Below are 16,314 nucleotides of genomic sequence, written 5' to 3'. Positions count from 1 at the left end.
TATCCAGGGCAAGGAGGACCGTTGAAAATGCCTTTGGTATACTCTGCCAGCGGTGGCGAATTCTACGGAGGCCAATTATAGCTAGGGTAGACGTAGTAGAAAATGTTGTAAAAGCCACAGTAGTTTTACATCACTTCCTTCGTATTGAACGGCAAAACGAAAGGTACTGTCCCCCAGGATATGGTACTATTCATTAGAGACATTCATCATACTATTCAGTCAGAGTCAGGGGAAATTATAAATGGTCAGTGCGACCAATGCCACTGCAAAATATAGGACGGGTTGGGAGCAATAATGCGGCAAGAAGGTTCCAGAAGAACAGAGACTTGTTGTGTGAATATTTTAATGGTATTTGAAGTGTAACATGGAAATATGACCATGTATCGGGCAAAAATATTCATAATGTTTTTGTGTTTAATTTCAAAACAAGAGATAAATAAAAATAACTCTATTTTAAGCAATTTAAAATTAATGGAAGTCTTAATCTTTTTGAATGAGTTTATTAATTTTAATTTAACCAACAGAAATAAAGATGCGTTCTTCGCACCAGTCGGCTGCAGAGTGTCGAAATGCACGTCGAATGTCGCTTCCCCGCCCAACCGATTCGGTTCTTCTCGGATTCGCTCGACCTCGAGTCGAATACACACATCCAGGGGAAGGAATTCATTCTTCTCAACACCCGCGAGCGAACAGGGTCGACGCAACTTTTGCGATACCGCTAACACTATTAATTTTGAGTTAATTTGGTTCGCATTTGATTCCAATGAGATAATTGTCGAAACAATAACACACAACAACCTTAATACAATAAAATACAAAACCTAACTGTCCTAACCCCAATTTATAAAATAAAACAAAACACTGCTATATTACAAGGACACAAAAAAGAAAAGTGCGCATGCGTCACGTTACGAGCGATTGTTTTAGCTTTAAGAAGTTAAAAGTTGGGCAACTCTTGGGACTACACTGAGAAAAATGATATGGAAAATTGAACTAAATCAATTTAGTTGTTAGACAAATAGTCATTTATGCTAGAAAATTTATTCATTTACCTAACGTAATTTAGCTGACATATACAATTCTAATTAGTCAAATTTATGATAGTTAATTTATCTATTTACTGAGGTGATATAACTAATTTTTAGAAAAAGAAACTACATCGTGGAAACTAGTTGACAAGTCTAGTTGTTGAGTAGTTTAGTTACCTAAAGTATTTGGTATTTTTGTTTATTTTGTTCTAGTCTGAATTTCTATATACATTTAACAATGAAATATTTTACCTAAGTGGACAAATGTACTATTATTAAATACTTTATTTAAATGTATTTTAGTCGTTTTGTCTACCTGTTTTCACCCTTACATCGATCGTTTATAGAAAATATTTCTTAATACAAAAATTGCTTTTTCATAATCGAAAACGATCGATAAAGCATCTGTTTTTGAGGATTCGCAACCAACTTACAGTTACAAACTTTCTTCCTTATTGCAGTTACAAACCTGTAAGACTGTACTCTTGTTTTGTTAGAGGGAAGTCCACTAATATTAATACGTTTTGTGGTACTCTCAGTCGTCACAAGTCGTCATTAACGTGTTCAGGTATTCGGAGTGTTTTTACGATTTGGTAAGAAATAAAAATGGATGTGCAAGTTCAAGATACTGTAACTACTTTGTTACAGCAGTGGGAATTACACGTATTAATTTCAAGACAAGTATTTAACTATGTTTTCAATTGTATTGTTATATACAGTAGAGCGTCGATAATCCGGATTAATTGTGACCGGACCCTGTCCGTATTATCAAAATGTCCGGATTTTCGAAAAGAACCAAAAATAATCCACTTTTGTGGTTAAATAATTGATAAATAGATAAGTAATTAATATTAACTTATTATAGTTTCATTATATCATTATAAATTTCACAGAACGTGGGAAATCCCCGCGTTATATGGGAGAAAACACGTGTTATACAGAGACATGAAATTGCATAGTATGAAAACGCGTTATAAGAGTACCGTGTTAAATGGGGAATCACTGTACTTTGTTTTTTGTATGTACAATCAGAAAAAGAGAAATAAATTTTTTTTTTTCATCGGTATTGAATCCGGATTATCGACGGACCGGATTTTTGACGGCAGACATGTTACTTGTAGTTGTATAAGTGTTTTAAAGGCAGCTCTGTATATGGTATGTGGTATGTTACAGCATCACGTCCGACGTCCTTGCAGAACTTACTACCAACGCTATTGATCATTTAATTCCTGCAGAACAATTCGGTCTACGAATTAAATTTAGAAAAAAACTTTTTGTGTGAAAACAACTCAAAGTAAGTTGACAGCTATAATCTATAAGTGCCATCATTATGCCACAATCTATAAGTTTATTTTCTTTAAATGCTTTTTATAGGGATTAACAACACCCCTGGCAAGTATAATTACTGCATCGAATTCATCATCATCAACAGTAAATAATTGGATAAATACTAATATAATAGATACAGATGAAAATGGTAATCCTGAAAATCAACCGATCTTTGTAAGTTGTTTTATATTCCAGTTTATTTCCTAAATCATAGATGTATTTATTTTAGAAGTTAGAAAATCTCTTATTAAAATCGGTTAGTGGTCAGTTAATTTTATCAGAATATAAAGTTAGTGGATTAAGTTCGAAAAATCGAAATATCCTTACCACGAAAATCGTGGAGGATTGGTTAGCCAGTGACACATCTGTAGATCGCCAATTGTGCCAAAATGTCGCAAAGGAAATAAAAAACCTATTCCCATTAGAAACATGATTTTTTATGTTTTTAATTTCATGTGCCTTTCAGGTAACGTATTTGGGTACCAAAAAACAACGGGGAAAACTAATAGAAAAATATTATTCCCTTCGAAAGAAGTATAAGCATTCGCTTTCTATCGGACAGAAAAGAAAAACGGGAAACGTTACTGATGCCTCTAACGAAGCAGATACTGATGAAGAGACGTTTGACATAAATACATTTAGCGATTATGAATGGTTAAAAAACAACTACTCCCCAAACGATATAGTGTTTGAAAAGTGGATAAGCACGTTTAATGTTCGACAAAAAGACGTTCATGACAAATCAATAGATGTTTTTACAAAATAGCCTATTTTAAAACAAAACATTGCTGTAGCACTGGTATGTTGTTTCTTAGTTGTAGCAAAATGTATAAAATCATTAAAATAACTTAATTTTCAGATTGAATTAGATTTTGAAAAATTGCATCCAAAACGAAACACTATTATTTTCCAAGTGGACGATATTTGATACCTTTATAAAAAATATATACCATAGAGATATAAAAGATAAAAAATCTCGCACACTTTTCAATTTATTACAGTCATCTAACTTAAATGAAGGTTTGTTTTGTATTTTTTGGTTTGTTTTCTTATTTATATAGACATTTTAGATTCAAAAAATTACCTCTTAATTATAAATCTGAATGCCATACTTATTCCTGCTATAATTAAAACTGGACAAGACATTTACAGACCAACAATACTAGATGACCAAGAAAGTTTCGCCTATTATTTAAAGGTATATTTAAAATTAATTTCTTATAATTATAATTTCTTTTATAGTTTGTGTTCTTGATAATATATGTATTCTTTATAGTTTAAGAAAATTAATTGTTGATATTTAGTGTAATTACTACAATATACTTGAAAATATATTTGTTATATATATGTATACTTGTTTTTTTTATAGATATATTTTGATAAAGTATCTAGTAATACGGATATGAATAATAAACATTTTAAACACAAAAAATGATCAAAAAATTTACAATATTTTGATAAACGAACTATCGCCAATGTTAAATTCAACTATTTGCAGTAGTTAATATAATAACTACTGCAGTTAATATAATATTATTATATAATACATCAAAACAATATTGTAATAACGCCTACCAACAATGGGATATTTTGACTACAAATCGTCGATATTACAGTGAAAAATTTAGGTACGACGTCTATATTTAAGTAATAAAGCTATCTACTACCATTAATAATAAAATAATATTAATAGTAAAAACATCTATTAATATTATATAATGAAACTGATTTTATTAGGTATTTATAAGATACATTTTTCGATCATTTATCTATCTTAAATTATCGAAATAGAATTAGTTTATATAACTAGTAGTAGTAGTTAGCTAATTTTTGACTATACATTCTAGATAATATGACTAAATTTTAGGTAGTTTTCCCACATTATTTTTCTCAGTGTAGACAGCACGACTTTTTGCAGGTCGCTTGGTCGTGAGATTCCAACAAGTTTGGAATACACCTATTATATTTTAAACTCTATGGATGATTCCTTTCAGGTTGACTCCATTTATACTGATTTTAGTAAGGCTTTCGATCGAGTCGATCATGCTCTGCTTCTTTCAAAACTTCGTTTGTTTGATATTGACGAACATCTTGTTCGTTGGTTTGCCTCCTATATACGTGGACGGATTCTGAAGGTGAATATCAATGGTCATTTTTCAGACACCATGATTGTTACCTCCGGTGTACCACAAGGGAGACACTTGTAACCTCTTCTATTTAATATTTGTATCAATGATATTTCTTCAATAATTAAACACTCTCATTGCTTGATGTATACTCGTGATCTTTTTAAATGAAAATTAGAGAAGGATGGCTAGCTCGGAGTCGGGGACGGTCGGGTTGGTTTACTTTGAAACCCTGCGCAAGGCTAAGGGGCCGGAGTAATCACGACGGCCAAAGCAGGTAGAGAAAGAGTAATTTAGAATTTGTCACTACGGGATTTTTAAATAGGTTTATTGTAATAAAAACCAGCTAAATATTCGATTAAATTATCGAAAATAGCATAATAAATTATTTAATGTATTATGTTTTATTAAAAAATGATTTTTGGAAAACAAATAAAAATTGTTCCTAGTTTAAATAAATTTTATGATGATAACTATTAAAATATAAATACAGAAAAAATATTAAATGATAATATTATTACGTTTTTCAACGTGTTTCAATTATTGTTTCTAATTTAAATCAATTTCATGATGATAATATATTAAGATATTAATACTGATTAATTATTAATATTATTACAGTGTGATTCAGCACTATTTTAATCATTTAATCCTTATTTTGAACATTTTTAGATGACTTGAAGACAATTTTGGATTATCTTAACTAATTTTAAATGAGTTTACTAGATTTTAAGCGGTTGCAGCTAATTTTATGTGTTCCTAGAAGATTTTGCAAGGTTTTAAAACATTTCAGATAATTTTCAACCAGTTTAAATCGATTCAGCAATTTCACGCCATTTTAGATTGATTTTCAACAATCTTAGATGAGTTTAGATGATTCCAGATGATGTTATAACGTTTTGAACTATTTTTTGAACATTTTTGGATGATTCTAAGATAGTTTTAGATGATTTTGACTGGTCTGAGTGGCTGCAGTGGTCCTACAAGATTTTAGAGAATTTTGAATGGTTCAAGTCGATTTTAAACAATTTCAAATGATTCTCAACCATTTTAAACTGATTATAATTTATACCAATTTTAAACTCAATTTCAACAGTTTTAAGTCATTTTAAATTCCAGATGGCATTATACCGTTTTAAACTATTTTTTGAACATTTTTGGGTGATTTAAGTCGGTTTTGGATGATTTTAACCGATCTTAAATAATTTTACTAAATATTAAGTTTCTGCAGATGATTTTACGTGAGTATAGAAGATTTGGCAGGATTTTGAACAGTTTTTGACGGTTTGATCTTCAACCATTTTAGATAGTTTCTAAATGATTTTACTATATTTTAATTGATTTTGAGCCGCTGTAAAATGATTTACAAGATTTTTAAACGATGTAAGATGGTCTTGAACAATTTGGGTAGATTTTTAATATTCATTTAATTAAAACGTTTAATTGTTAACGATTCATTTAAATAGCATTTTTTTGAGTTGATTTAATTTGGGCTATATAAGGTAAATTATTCTCAAAAGCAAATGGAAAAAAAAGCTTCTTTTCGACTTCAAATTGGATTTTATGGTTTCAGATTCACCATTTACTGGTGAATGGTCCTCTATTATCATCATAAAACTTATTTATGAAAATAATGAATTCTTGTATTGACAAGGAGGTTTACCATTAATAGAAACAATTAACTATTTAAAAATCCCGTAGTGACAAATTCTAAATTACTCTTTCTCTACCTGCTTTGGCCGTCGTGATTACTCCGGCCCCTTAGCCTTGCGCAGGGTTTCAAAGTAAACCAACCCGACCGTCCCCGACTCCGAGCTAGCCATCCTTCTCTAATTTTCATTTAAAAAGATCACGAGTATATGTTGATGATTTAAAAATTTTTACACGAGTTTCTTTACCTTTGGATTGTTCGAGGCTACAGCGCGACATTGATACTTACCCTGACAAATGTAATGTTATTTCTTTTACAACGAAGGCAGACACGATCAGATACGATTATAGCATAGGTGATGATACCATACCTAGAGTGACTCAAGTCAGGGATTTAGGCGTCACATTTGATGTGAAACTAACATTCGAGGGCCACGTTGATGGAACTGTTGTTCTTATCGCTTCGTCAGCGTCGTTTATGTGGTGATGCTTTAACATTCCATAAAATCATTAATGGTAGTATCAATTTTCCTAGTCTTCTTGAGGTCGTTAATTTTTGTGTTCCTCCCTGGTGTCTTCGGCTCGACTATTTATTTTACATGCCTACTCTACGTACGAATATCTTTCAGAACTTTCCCATGTTGGGAATGGCGCGCACATGCGACCATTTACATCGTGGCGCGGGGGTTGATGTCTTTTGCGACTCGCTACGCGCGTTTAAACGTTTGATAATTGCGGCGTGTAAAGCTGATCATAATAATTAGTTTATGTACGTAAATTCTATATATTTTGATCGATATATTTTATTCTGTTGTTATCTTTGAGGCCCGGTGTCTTGGGTTCATCCCGTTTCCGTGAAATCGTTTCTCCAAACTCGAGTAGTTGCAAAAAAACTTTGTTTATACTACCTACTCGTTTGATATGTGGAGAAACGCTCGGCGCTACCACGTCTGGAATTAAGTCTGCAATAGGACGAACAAAAATTAAAACTCACCATTTAATTACCAGGCAATTTTTGGTAATCTGTTATAAAAAAAAGATAGATATTTTTTTAAATATTTAGATGTAATGTAATGTAATTAAATATTTTGTCCACGACTACCTTATAATATATACCTTATGAATGAGTTTTCTAAAACAAAATGGTAGTCATTTTTCACGGAGTGAATAATAGCGGTGAATAATAATCATTATCCACGGGTAGCCATCTTGACCAGACTAATAATAATTATTTGAAACGTTAAAAGTTCAAAAGACGTCAATTTAATTCAATTTTTTAGGAGTTTCTAAATGTTTGACATTAAAAAAACCTAAACAAATTCGTTTTTTCGTATGATTTAAGCATAAATTAATTAATTTTCGTAAAGAAAACGACGTTTTATAAAACTGACACTTAATTTTGACAAATTGTTGTGAAGTTGGTTACAGTTAGTAACATTGAATTTGTGTCACATTGTCGTTTAACCTTTATTCAAAAATTTATTTAAAAAATAAATTTATGGAATCAATTTCAATAGTCGTGGACAAAGTATAGTATTGTACTGGCATATAATAATATACTAATATCTATAAACGAGGGTTTTACCCTCTTCCTTTAGTCTCAGAAATCGAATTGAATAGAAGCAAAAGATGTCTCCGTCTTCTTCCAGTACCAGCGTCAGGTATCTTTTTTCACAAATGCGTTAATACTCAATCAAAGAGGTAATTTGATGACCATGCTCCTATAAAAAGGTATCGATTTACTAAGCTCCTGCTCCTTGGATGACCGATAATATTACGTTAATGATTACACTTCGTGATGAGGCTAAAGCTAGATTTAGGCATTCGGGTGAAGTAGCTCATTGGGAATACTACAAATCTCTTAGGAATTTAACTACTACAGCTGTAAGAAATGAGAAGAGAGCATTTTTCGGTTCCATTGCTGTCCCTGGTCATGGAGGGCAAATGTGGTGCAAATCACATAAAGATGCTACCTTGCCGTCAAATTTAAGATTTCCTGATAAGATTAATGAATATTTTGTGGATAGTGTTAAAGAAATTGTTAAAGACTTCCAAGGGTCTGGTTTAGATCTCTATGATAGTTCTAGTTTTAAAAATGACTTTTCTTTTAAACCAGTGGAGGTCTCTTTGGTGTTGGAGATGATTAATTCTATTGCCTCATCTGCAGTTGGAGCGGATGGTGTCTCCATTGACATGATCAAAATGTCTTGTCCAACTATTTTGCCATATTTAACTCATATACTAAACTGTTGCTTAACTGAACATGTATTTCCCATGGAATGGAAGCGTGCTGTGGTTGTTCCGCTGCCTAAGAGGGGTGACCCGCAGGAATATGGCGACTTGCGACCTATTAGTGTGCTCCCTGTGCTTTCCAAAATTTTAGAAAAGATTATGAAGATACAGTTGACAGAGTATGTGGAACTGAAGGGTTTACTCCCATCGCAGCAATCGGGCTTTAGGCGTGGGTATAGCTGCACTACATCAATGCTGAATTTAACAGATGATTTGTTGACTGCTCTTGACAGAGAAATGAATACCGCCGTAGTTTTCTTGGATTACTCTAAGGCATTTGATACTGTTAACCACACTGTTATTTGTAAATTATTTCGATATTTGGGATTTACTGAAGACACAGTATCTATTTTACGTGATTATCTTAGTGATCGCACATAGCGGGTCAGGATTGACGATTCTGTTTCTAGTGATTTGGCAGTAACAAGCGGTGTTCCGCAAGGTTCTGTGTTGGGTCCTATCTTGTTTTCTTTATATACTTCGTAGTTCAGCAAATTTATTCAGTTTTGTAAGATTAACTCTTATGCAGATGATACACAACTGTACGCTTCTTATGTGGATGCGGATAGTGGTGTTGTTGAATATAATATAAACAAAGATCTTGAAAAAATATTTACTCTTGCTTCTTACCATCACTTAAAAATAAACCCTGAAAAATCTATGTGGATGTGCTTTAGTAGTCAAAAGCGTGTTGCTGCTCCTGACTTGGCTATTAAGTTGAATGATACGTTAATTAAAAGAGTTTCAGAGGTTAAGTGTCTTGGTTTGATTTTGGACAATAATTTTAGATTTAAGCAACAAATTGCCATGTATATTAAAAGATCTTACTGCAATTTGCGAATTCTCTATCCGCATCGGTCATACTTGCCCATAAAAGTGAAAATAAGTTTGTGTGACGCATTTGTGCTCTCACATTTTAACTTTATGTCTGCTATATATCATGGCGCTATTGATGTGGTCACTGCGCGAAGAATACAGAGAGTACAAAACAGTTGTCTTAGATTCGGAAATTGGAATTCGAAAATTTGAGAGAATTTCTTATAAACTTAAAGAGGCTGGTTGGTTGAGTATGTGCAACAGGAGGGAATTTTACAGTTTGGTTCTATTCCACAGAATTGTGGTCTCTGGAATTCCGGAATATCTATATAATAAAATTATATTTAAACCACAGCTTCATCAAACCAGGTCGTGAATGAGTTTCTATCCGCCGAGATTTAGAACTTCAATGTTCCAGCGATCGTTTACGTATCACATTTACAAATCATACGGATCTTTACCAATTGTGTTGGTATGAGCAAACATTGTCTGGAACCCGCCCATTGTGTTCCTTCTTTAATTTAATATTATAAACTAGAAATATGTAGTATGTTATTTGTAGTTGTGGAAGGCACAATAAAGATATATTATTATTTATTATTTCGAATTGGAGGTGTATGTGTTTTTAGAACTTTCAGTTTTCTTGTTGTTTTCCACAGAGAATAATCGGTACTGGCATCGTCAGTAAAGTTTTTTAAGTAATTTTGAATATTATTTTGTTTGTGGCTATCTGTTAATGCTCTTAATTTTATTTAATTTAGTTTTATCACCAGGAATTGTATTGGTTTGCCGTTTCCTTCTTACTTTCCATTTTTCTGCAATTTTGTCTCTAATGAATTTAGGATAAATATTGGGTTTAGGTTTTGGTGTTAAAATTTGATAAGGTTATATTTATTTTCTTACATTATTAAGATAAAAATAGAAATATTGCGATAAGTATTCGTTTTTAAATGTAATTTGTTACCGATTAAAACCATTTTATTATTATTTCTTTACTCTAAAATAAATTTGTTATAAACATTAGATGCCTTATAAACATAACCTCACTTATCTTCCAACTAACATTTCAGATCCTTATAAATCGTAAAGAAGATTTAGTGGTAATTTGAGGTGTTATTTAGATTCAAACTAAAGTATTTCTTCGTATAATGCTGTAAGTATCAATAATAAAATATACTAAATCTGTATCTAAAGTAAGAAAAGTAAAAGTGAGGTTATGTTGCAAAAAGAGGCTTTAATAGCAAAGTTGATTAAAGTATTAAATAAAACTTTGTTTTGGTTATTTATTCTTCTAAATAACTGTCTTATATTCGTTAATTAAACACTACTTAGTTTTATTATAGAACTTAACAAGCGTTTATTATTGATTACAACAACTTTTACTATGTATGCACAGAGTATACAGAGGCCGGACTCCGGCTAATAAAAGTGGCACTCCTATCTATCCTTGTTTAACTAATCTAAGCTTCGTATAGTATTTTCTCTCTCACATAAATTGAATCGATGTAGATGGCGGTAGTGTAGTGGATCGATAAATACGAGCGGGAATTTGAATGCTCGTTTGAATATAAATCTCATTACTCTTTAAAATTTTTTTTTAATAACAAGTTCCAAAATATCAAAAATTTTCATCTCAAAACTTGAACAAGTTTTAAGATGAAAACAGTGACTTTTTGAACTTGATATTAAAAAAAAAACTAATAAAATGTTATTAAATAAAAATACAAACTTCAGAAGAACAAATCTATGTATATTTATAGACAAATATTTACATTTAATCGTTTTCATGCTCATGGGGGCGTTTTTGTACAATGGTAAAGCATTTGCTTCAAGGCTAGAGGAAAACCCATGAAAAACTCTAGCATACCATAAGACAAATAAATTTCTAGACAAATTTAGGAATACAAATTGCAATTGCAAACAACAGATTTAAGACAGCCCGAATAAAAAAATTCTACAAAGCGACTAAAATTAAAAGTATTACAGCAAAAACGAGCAGTAGACAGAATTAATGATAAAATGTTATTTATATAACTGTATAGAATATATAACTGTAATATTTCTTTTTATTTGTTTCTGTTCGTATCAATTAGAACAATATTTCAGCGAGCAGAATAAATTATAACATAGAATTGATATAAACTGTAATATTTCTTTTTATTTGTTTCTGTTCGTATCAATTAGAACAATATTTCAGCGAACAGAATAAATTATAACATAGAATTCATATAAACTGTAATATTTCTTTTTATTTGTATCTGTTCGTATCAATTATAACAATATTTCAGCGAACAGAATAAATTATGTATAACATAGCGACCAAGACGAGAATTAAAACAAAGCGAAAAGGAACAATATTTCAGCAAGTAGAATAAAGTAACAAAGCGACCAAGACAACAATTAAAACAAAGCAATTTTATTAAATATGATAAGTTATAAAAGACAACTGATAAAAAATAACAAACTATTTATTTAAGTAAACAGCAATGTCTGAAAGCTGAAGCGTCCTGACCTGCATTCTGAAGGATATTTTCTTATCTGTACAAACAATTACAGTGGAAAAGTTGCTTGCATTTTGTTTAAATATGTTGTGTTTAAAATTTGACAACACATTTACTTAACTCAGCTTGTATTATGTTAGATTCATGTAACATGTATTAGTCTTAGTCATAATTTTAAGTTCTTAGTTCGTCATTTATCTTATTGTTATTATTATTATTATTAATCACGATTACATTATTTTAACTATGATCACAACTAAGACTTAAACATGTTGCCTCAATTCGTGATTAAATAATTGGAAAGTAAATACTATTACCTTTAAAAACCTGAGTAAAAGATTCTGGTGTGCTTAACATATCTCTCAGTAATGTAGTTTTATTTTCATAATTCTTTTTAAGTCTCCGGATCTGTTTTTCTTTGTTCTTTAAAATTCGTCGCAGTGATTTTTCTTTGATTGTTGCACTAAACTGGCTCTTCTTAAATACTGACTCTGTTGTTGGATTTGTAGCGGAGGAAGGTATGGCAGCGTCTTTTGTTATATTTAACTCCTATAAATAAATAAAGTGTTATTTTATACACAAATCCGGCGGTTTTGTTGATAATTTTATAGTGTTCATGATTTTATTTACTTATATATATATATTTTTTTTGGTTAGTTGCACTTTTGTTGCATCATCAATAAACATATATTATTATTATTATTAAATACATTACAAAGTAAAAAAACCTTGTTGAGTAAAAAGTGCACATAAATTAATTAATATTTGTTTCTGACAGCTCTCAACATAATATGGTATCCTATCAATGTTATTGATAAAGTGAAAATAAAAGTAAAACTTACTATGACAGAATCCATTAAATTATTTTGCTCCAGTTCAGGCTGTCTTAGCGGTTCACTCGTTACAATGTGTGCTTCCTGAATAAAGAAAATGTAATTAGAACTGTAAATTTCATTCTAAAAGTAAATAGAAGCAATTAGAAGTAAGAAATTGGAATTTACATTCATGATCACTCTTAAAGGCTTTGCATCTCTTTTTAAGGTCAAGGGGGTCCTATTCAACATAAAGCTTTCCATTGTAAAGTGATTGTTGCAAATTCTCATACGTGTTTTCTGCTGGTACACCAAGACACTCATTCCATAATCACTGTCTAAAGTATCAAAGTAAATTTTCATTTAGTACAAAAAATCTATCTAACTTAAATTTATAAATTTACTTATTGATATTTAATGGAAAAGAAAATAATTTAACCACTTCCTCTACCGAACGTCCGCAAATGTAGCAATTGCTATCCATTATAACTAAATTCTACTATAAAACTCTACTAGGCCTTAAAAACTAACTAATTCTAAGATAACGAACTATGGCAATAAACTAATGAAAACTAAGTTATACAAACAAATAAACTACTAAACAAATCTATGTAATAATCAAACGCTAAACAGGCAAAACTGCACAATAATTAAACAAGACACAGATAAAAGATTGATGAAGTAAATAAAAATGTTGAAATGGCTGAATAAGCAAGTCACGCAAGTTCTGATAGAACTGGAGAACCTGGAGAACTGGACGCATCTGGGATTTACAGATTTACGGACTTGAAATACATGGCGCCATCTATTGCCTTCTTTAAAGTCTACGAGTTTACCACTTAAAAATTTTGAAATAAATGGTGCCATCTATTGGTTTCTTTAAATACTACTGTAACGCGACCATTGCGCCATCTACATCGATTCAGTTTATGTGAGAGAGAAAGTATCATACGAAGTTTTCATTAGTTGAACAAGGATAGATAGGAGTGCCAATTTATTAGCCGGAGTCCGGCCTCTGTATACTCTGTGAGACATACATACACATATGTATATACACATATGTATATAGACATACACATATGTATGTCTCACAGAGTATACAGAGGCCGGACTCCGGCTAATAAATTGGCACTCCTATCTATCCTTGTTCAACTAATGAAAACTTCGTATGATACTTTCTCTCTCACATAAACTGAATCGATGTAGATGGCGCAATGGTCGCGTTACAGTAGTATTTAAAGAAACCAATAGATGGCACCATTTATTTCAAAATTTTTAAGTGGTAAACTCGTAGACTTTAAAGAAGGCAATAGATGGCGCCATGTATTTCAAGTCCGTAAATCTGTAAATCCCAGATGCGTCCAGTTCTCCAGGTTCTCCAGTTCTATCAGAACTTGCGTGACTTGCTTATTCAGCCATTTCAACATTTTTATTTACTTCATCAATCTTTTATCTGTGTCTTGTTTAATTATTGTGCAGTTTTGCCTGTTTAGCGTTTGATTATTACATAGATTTGTTTAGTAGTTTATTTGTTTGTATAACTTAGTTTTCATTAGTTTATTGCCATAGTTCGTTATCTTAGAATTAGTTAGTTTTTAAGGCCTAGTAGAGTTTTATAGTAGAATTTAGTTATAATGGATAGCAATTGCTACATTTGCGGACGTTCGGTAGAGGAAGTGGTTAAATTATTTTCTTTTCCATTAAATATCAATAAGTAAATTTATAAATTTAAGTTAGATAGATTTTTTGTACTAAATGAAAATTTACTTTGATACTTTAGACAGTGATTATGGAATGAGTGTCTTGGTGTACCAGCAGAAAACACGTATGAGAATTTGCAACAATCACTTTACAATGGAAAGCTTTATGTTGAATAGGACCCCCTTGACCTTAAAAAGAGATGCAAAGCCTTTAAGAGTGATCATGAATGTAAATTCCAATTTCTTACTTCTAATTGCTTCTATTTACTTTTAGAATGAAATTTACAGTTCTAATTACATTTTCTTTATTCAGGAAGCACACATTGTAACGAGTGAACCGCTAAGACAGCCTGAACTGGAGCAAAATAATTTAATGGATTCTGTCATAGTAAGTTTTACTTTTATTTTCACTTTATCAATAACATTGATAGGATACCATATTATGTTGAGAGCTGTCAGAAACAAATATTAATTAATTTATGTGCACTTTTTACTCAACAAGGTTTTTTTACTTTGTAATGTATTTAATAATAATAATAATATATGTTTATTGATGATGCAACAAAAGTGCAACTAACCAAAAAAAATATATATATATAAGTAAATAAAATCATGAACACTATAAAATTATCAACAAAACCGCCGGATTTGTGTATAAAATAACACTTTATTTATTTATAGGAGTTAAATATAACAAAAGACGCTGCCATACCTTCCTCCGCTACAAATCCAACAACAGAGTCAGTATTTAAGAAGAGCCAGTTTAGTGCAACAATCAAAGAAAAATCACTGCGACGAATTTTAAAGAACAAAGAAAAACAGATCCGGAGACTTAAAAAGAATTATGAAAATAAAACTACATTACTGAGAGATATGTTAAGCACACCAGAATCTTTTACTCAGGTTTTTAAAGGTAATAGTATTTACTTTCCAATTATTTAATCACGAATTGAGGCAACATGTTTAAGTCTTAGTTGTGATCATAGTTAAAATAATGTAATCGTGATTAATAATAATAATAATAACAATAAGATAAATGACGAACTAAGAACTTAAAATTATGACTAAGACTAATACATGTTACATGAATCTAACATAATACAAGCTGAGTTAAGTAAATGTGTTGTCAAATTTTAAACACAACATATTTAAACAAAATGCAAGCAACTTTTCCACTGTAATTGTTTGTACAGATAAGAAAATATCCTTCAGAATGCAGGTCAGGACGCTTCAGCTTTCAGACATTGCTGTTTACTTAAATAAATAGTTTGTTATTTTTTATCAGTTGTCTTTTATAACTTATCATATTTAATAAAATTGCTTTGTTTTAATTGTTGTCTTGGTCGCTTTGTTACTTTATTCTACTTGCTGAAATATTGTTCCTTTTCGCTTTGTTTTAATTCTCGTCTTGGTCGCTATGTTATACATAATTTATTCTGTTCGCTGAAATATTGTTATAATTGATACGAACAGATACAAATAAAAAGAAATATTACAGTTTATATGAATTCTATGTTATAATTTATTCTGTTCGCTGAAATATTGTTCTAATTGATACGAACAGAAACAAATAAAAAGAAATATTACAGTTTATATCAATTCTATGTTATAATTTATTCTGCTCGCTGAAATATTGTTCTAATTGATACGAACAGAAACAAATAAAAAGAAATATTACAGTTATATATTCTATACAGTTATATAAATAACATTTTATCATTAATTCTGTCTACTGCTCGTTTTTGCTGTAATACTTTTAATTTTAGTCGCTTTGTAGAATTTTTTTATTCGGGCTGTCTTAAATCTGTTGTTTGCAATTGCAATTTGTATTCCTAAATTTGTCTAGAAATTTATTTGTCTTATGGTATGCTAGAGTTTTTCATGGGTTTTCCTCTAGCCTTGAAGCAAATGCTTTACCATTGTACAAAAACGCCCCCATGAGCATGAAAACGATTAAATGTAAATATTTGTCTATAAATATACATAGATTTGTTCTTCTGAAGTTTGTATTTTTATTTAATAACATTTTATTAGTTTTTTTTTTAATATCAAGTTCAAAA

General features: G+C 30.7%; 2 protein-coding genes and 1 long non-coding RNA gene across 3 annotated transcripts; 2 read left to right on the top strand and 1 right to left on the bottom strand.

The window, feature by feature from the left end:
• The first annotated feature begins 1,928 nt into the window (after positions 1-1,928).
• Positions 1,929-3,704, top strand: LOC139432383 (uncharacterized). The gene is made up of 5 exons (XR_011642197.1): positions 1,929-2,322; positions 2,403-2,531; positions 2,587-3,156; positions 3,217-3,377; positions 3,428-3,704. It is a non-coding gene; the product is annotated as an uncharacterized lncRNA (long non-coding RNA).
• Positions 3,705-10,970: 7,266 nt separating this feature from the next.
• LOC139428873 (uncharacterized) lies at positions 10,971-13,589 on the bottom strand. Its single transcript, XM_071200896.1, has 4 exons — positions 12,744-13,589; positions 12,585-12,659; positions 12,060-12,291; positions 10,971-11,779 (listed from the first exon to the last, which is right to left on the bottom strand). The coding sequence occupies exons 1-4, from the start codon at positions 12,915-12,917 to the stop codon at positions 11,706-11,708; spliced, it is 555 nt and encodes a 184-aa protein (XP_071056997.1). The 5' UTR covers positions 12,918-13,589; the 3' UTR covers positions 10,971-11,705.
• A 56-nt stretch (positions 13,590-13,645) lies between these two features.
• Positions 13,646-16,256, top strand: LOC139432385 (uncharacterized). The gene is made up of 4 exons (XM_071200898.1): positions 13,646-14,483; positions 14,568-14,642; positions 14,936-15,167; positions 15,448-16,256. The coding sequence occupies exons 1-4, from the start codon at positions 14,310-14,312 to the stop codon at positions 15,519-15,521; spliced, it is 555 nt and encodes a 184-aa protein (XP_071056999.1). The 5' UTR covers positions 13,646-14,309; the 3' UTR covers positions 15,522-16,256.
• The last annotated feature ends 58 nt before the right edge of the window (positions 16,257-16,314 follow it).

This window comes from Onthophagus taurus, unplaced genomic scaffold (genome assembly GCF_036711975.1).
Source record: "Onthophagus taurus isolate NC unplaced genomic scaffold, IU_Otau_3.0 ScKx7SY_15, whole genome shotgun sequence".
NCBI classification, from domain to species: domain Eukaryota; kingdom Metazoa; phylum Arthropoda; class Insecta; order Coleoptera; family Scarabaeidae; genus Onthophagus; species Onthophagus taurus.
The sequence above is the reverse complement of the archived record's forward strand: the minus strand, read 5'-3'. Positions and strand labels throughout refer to the sequence as shown.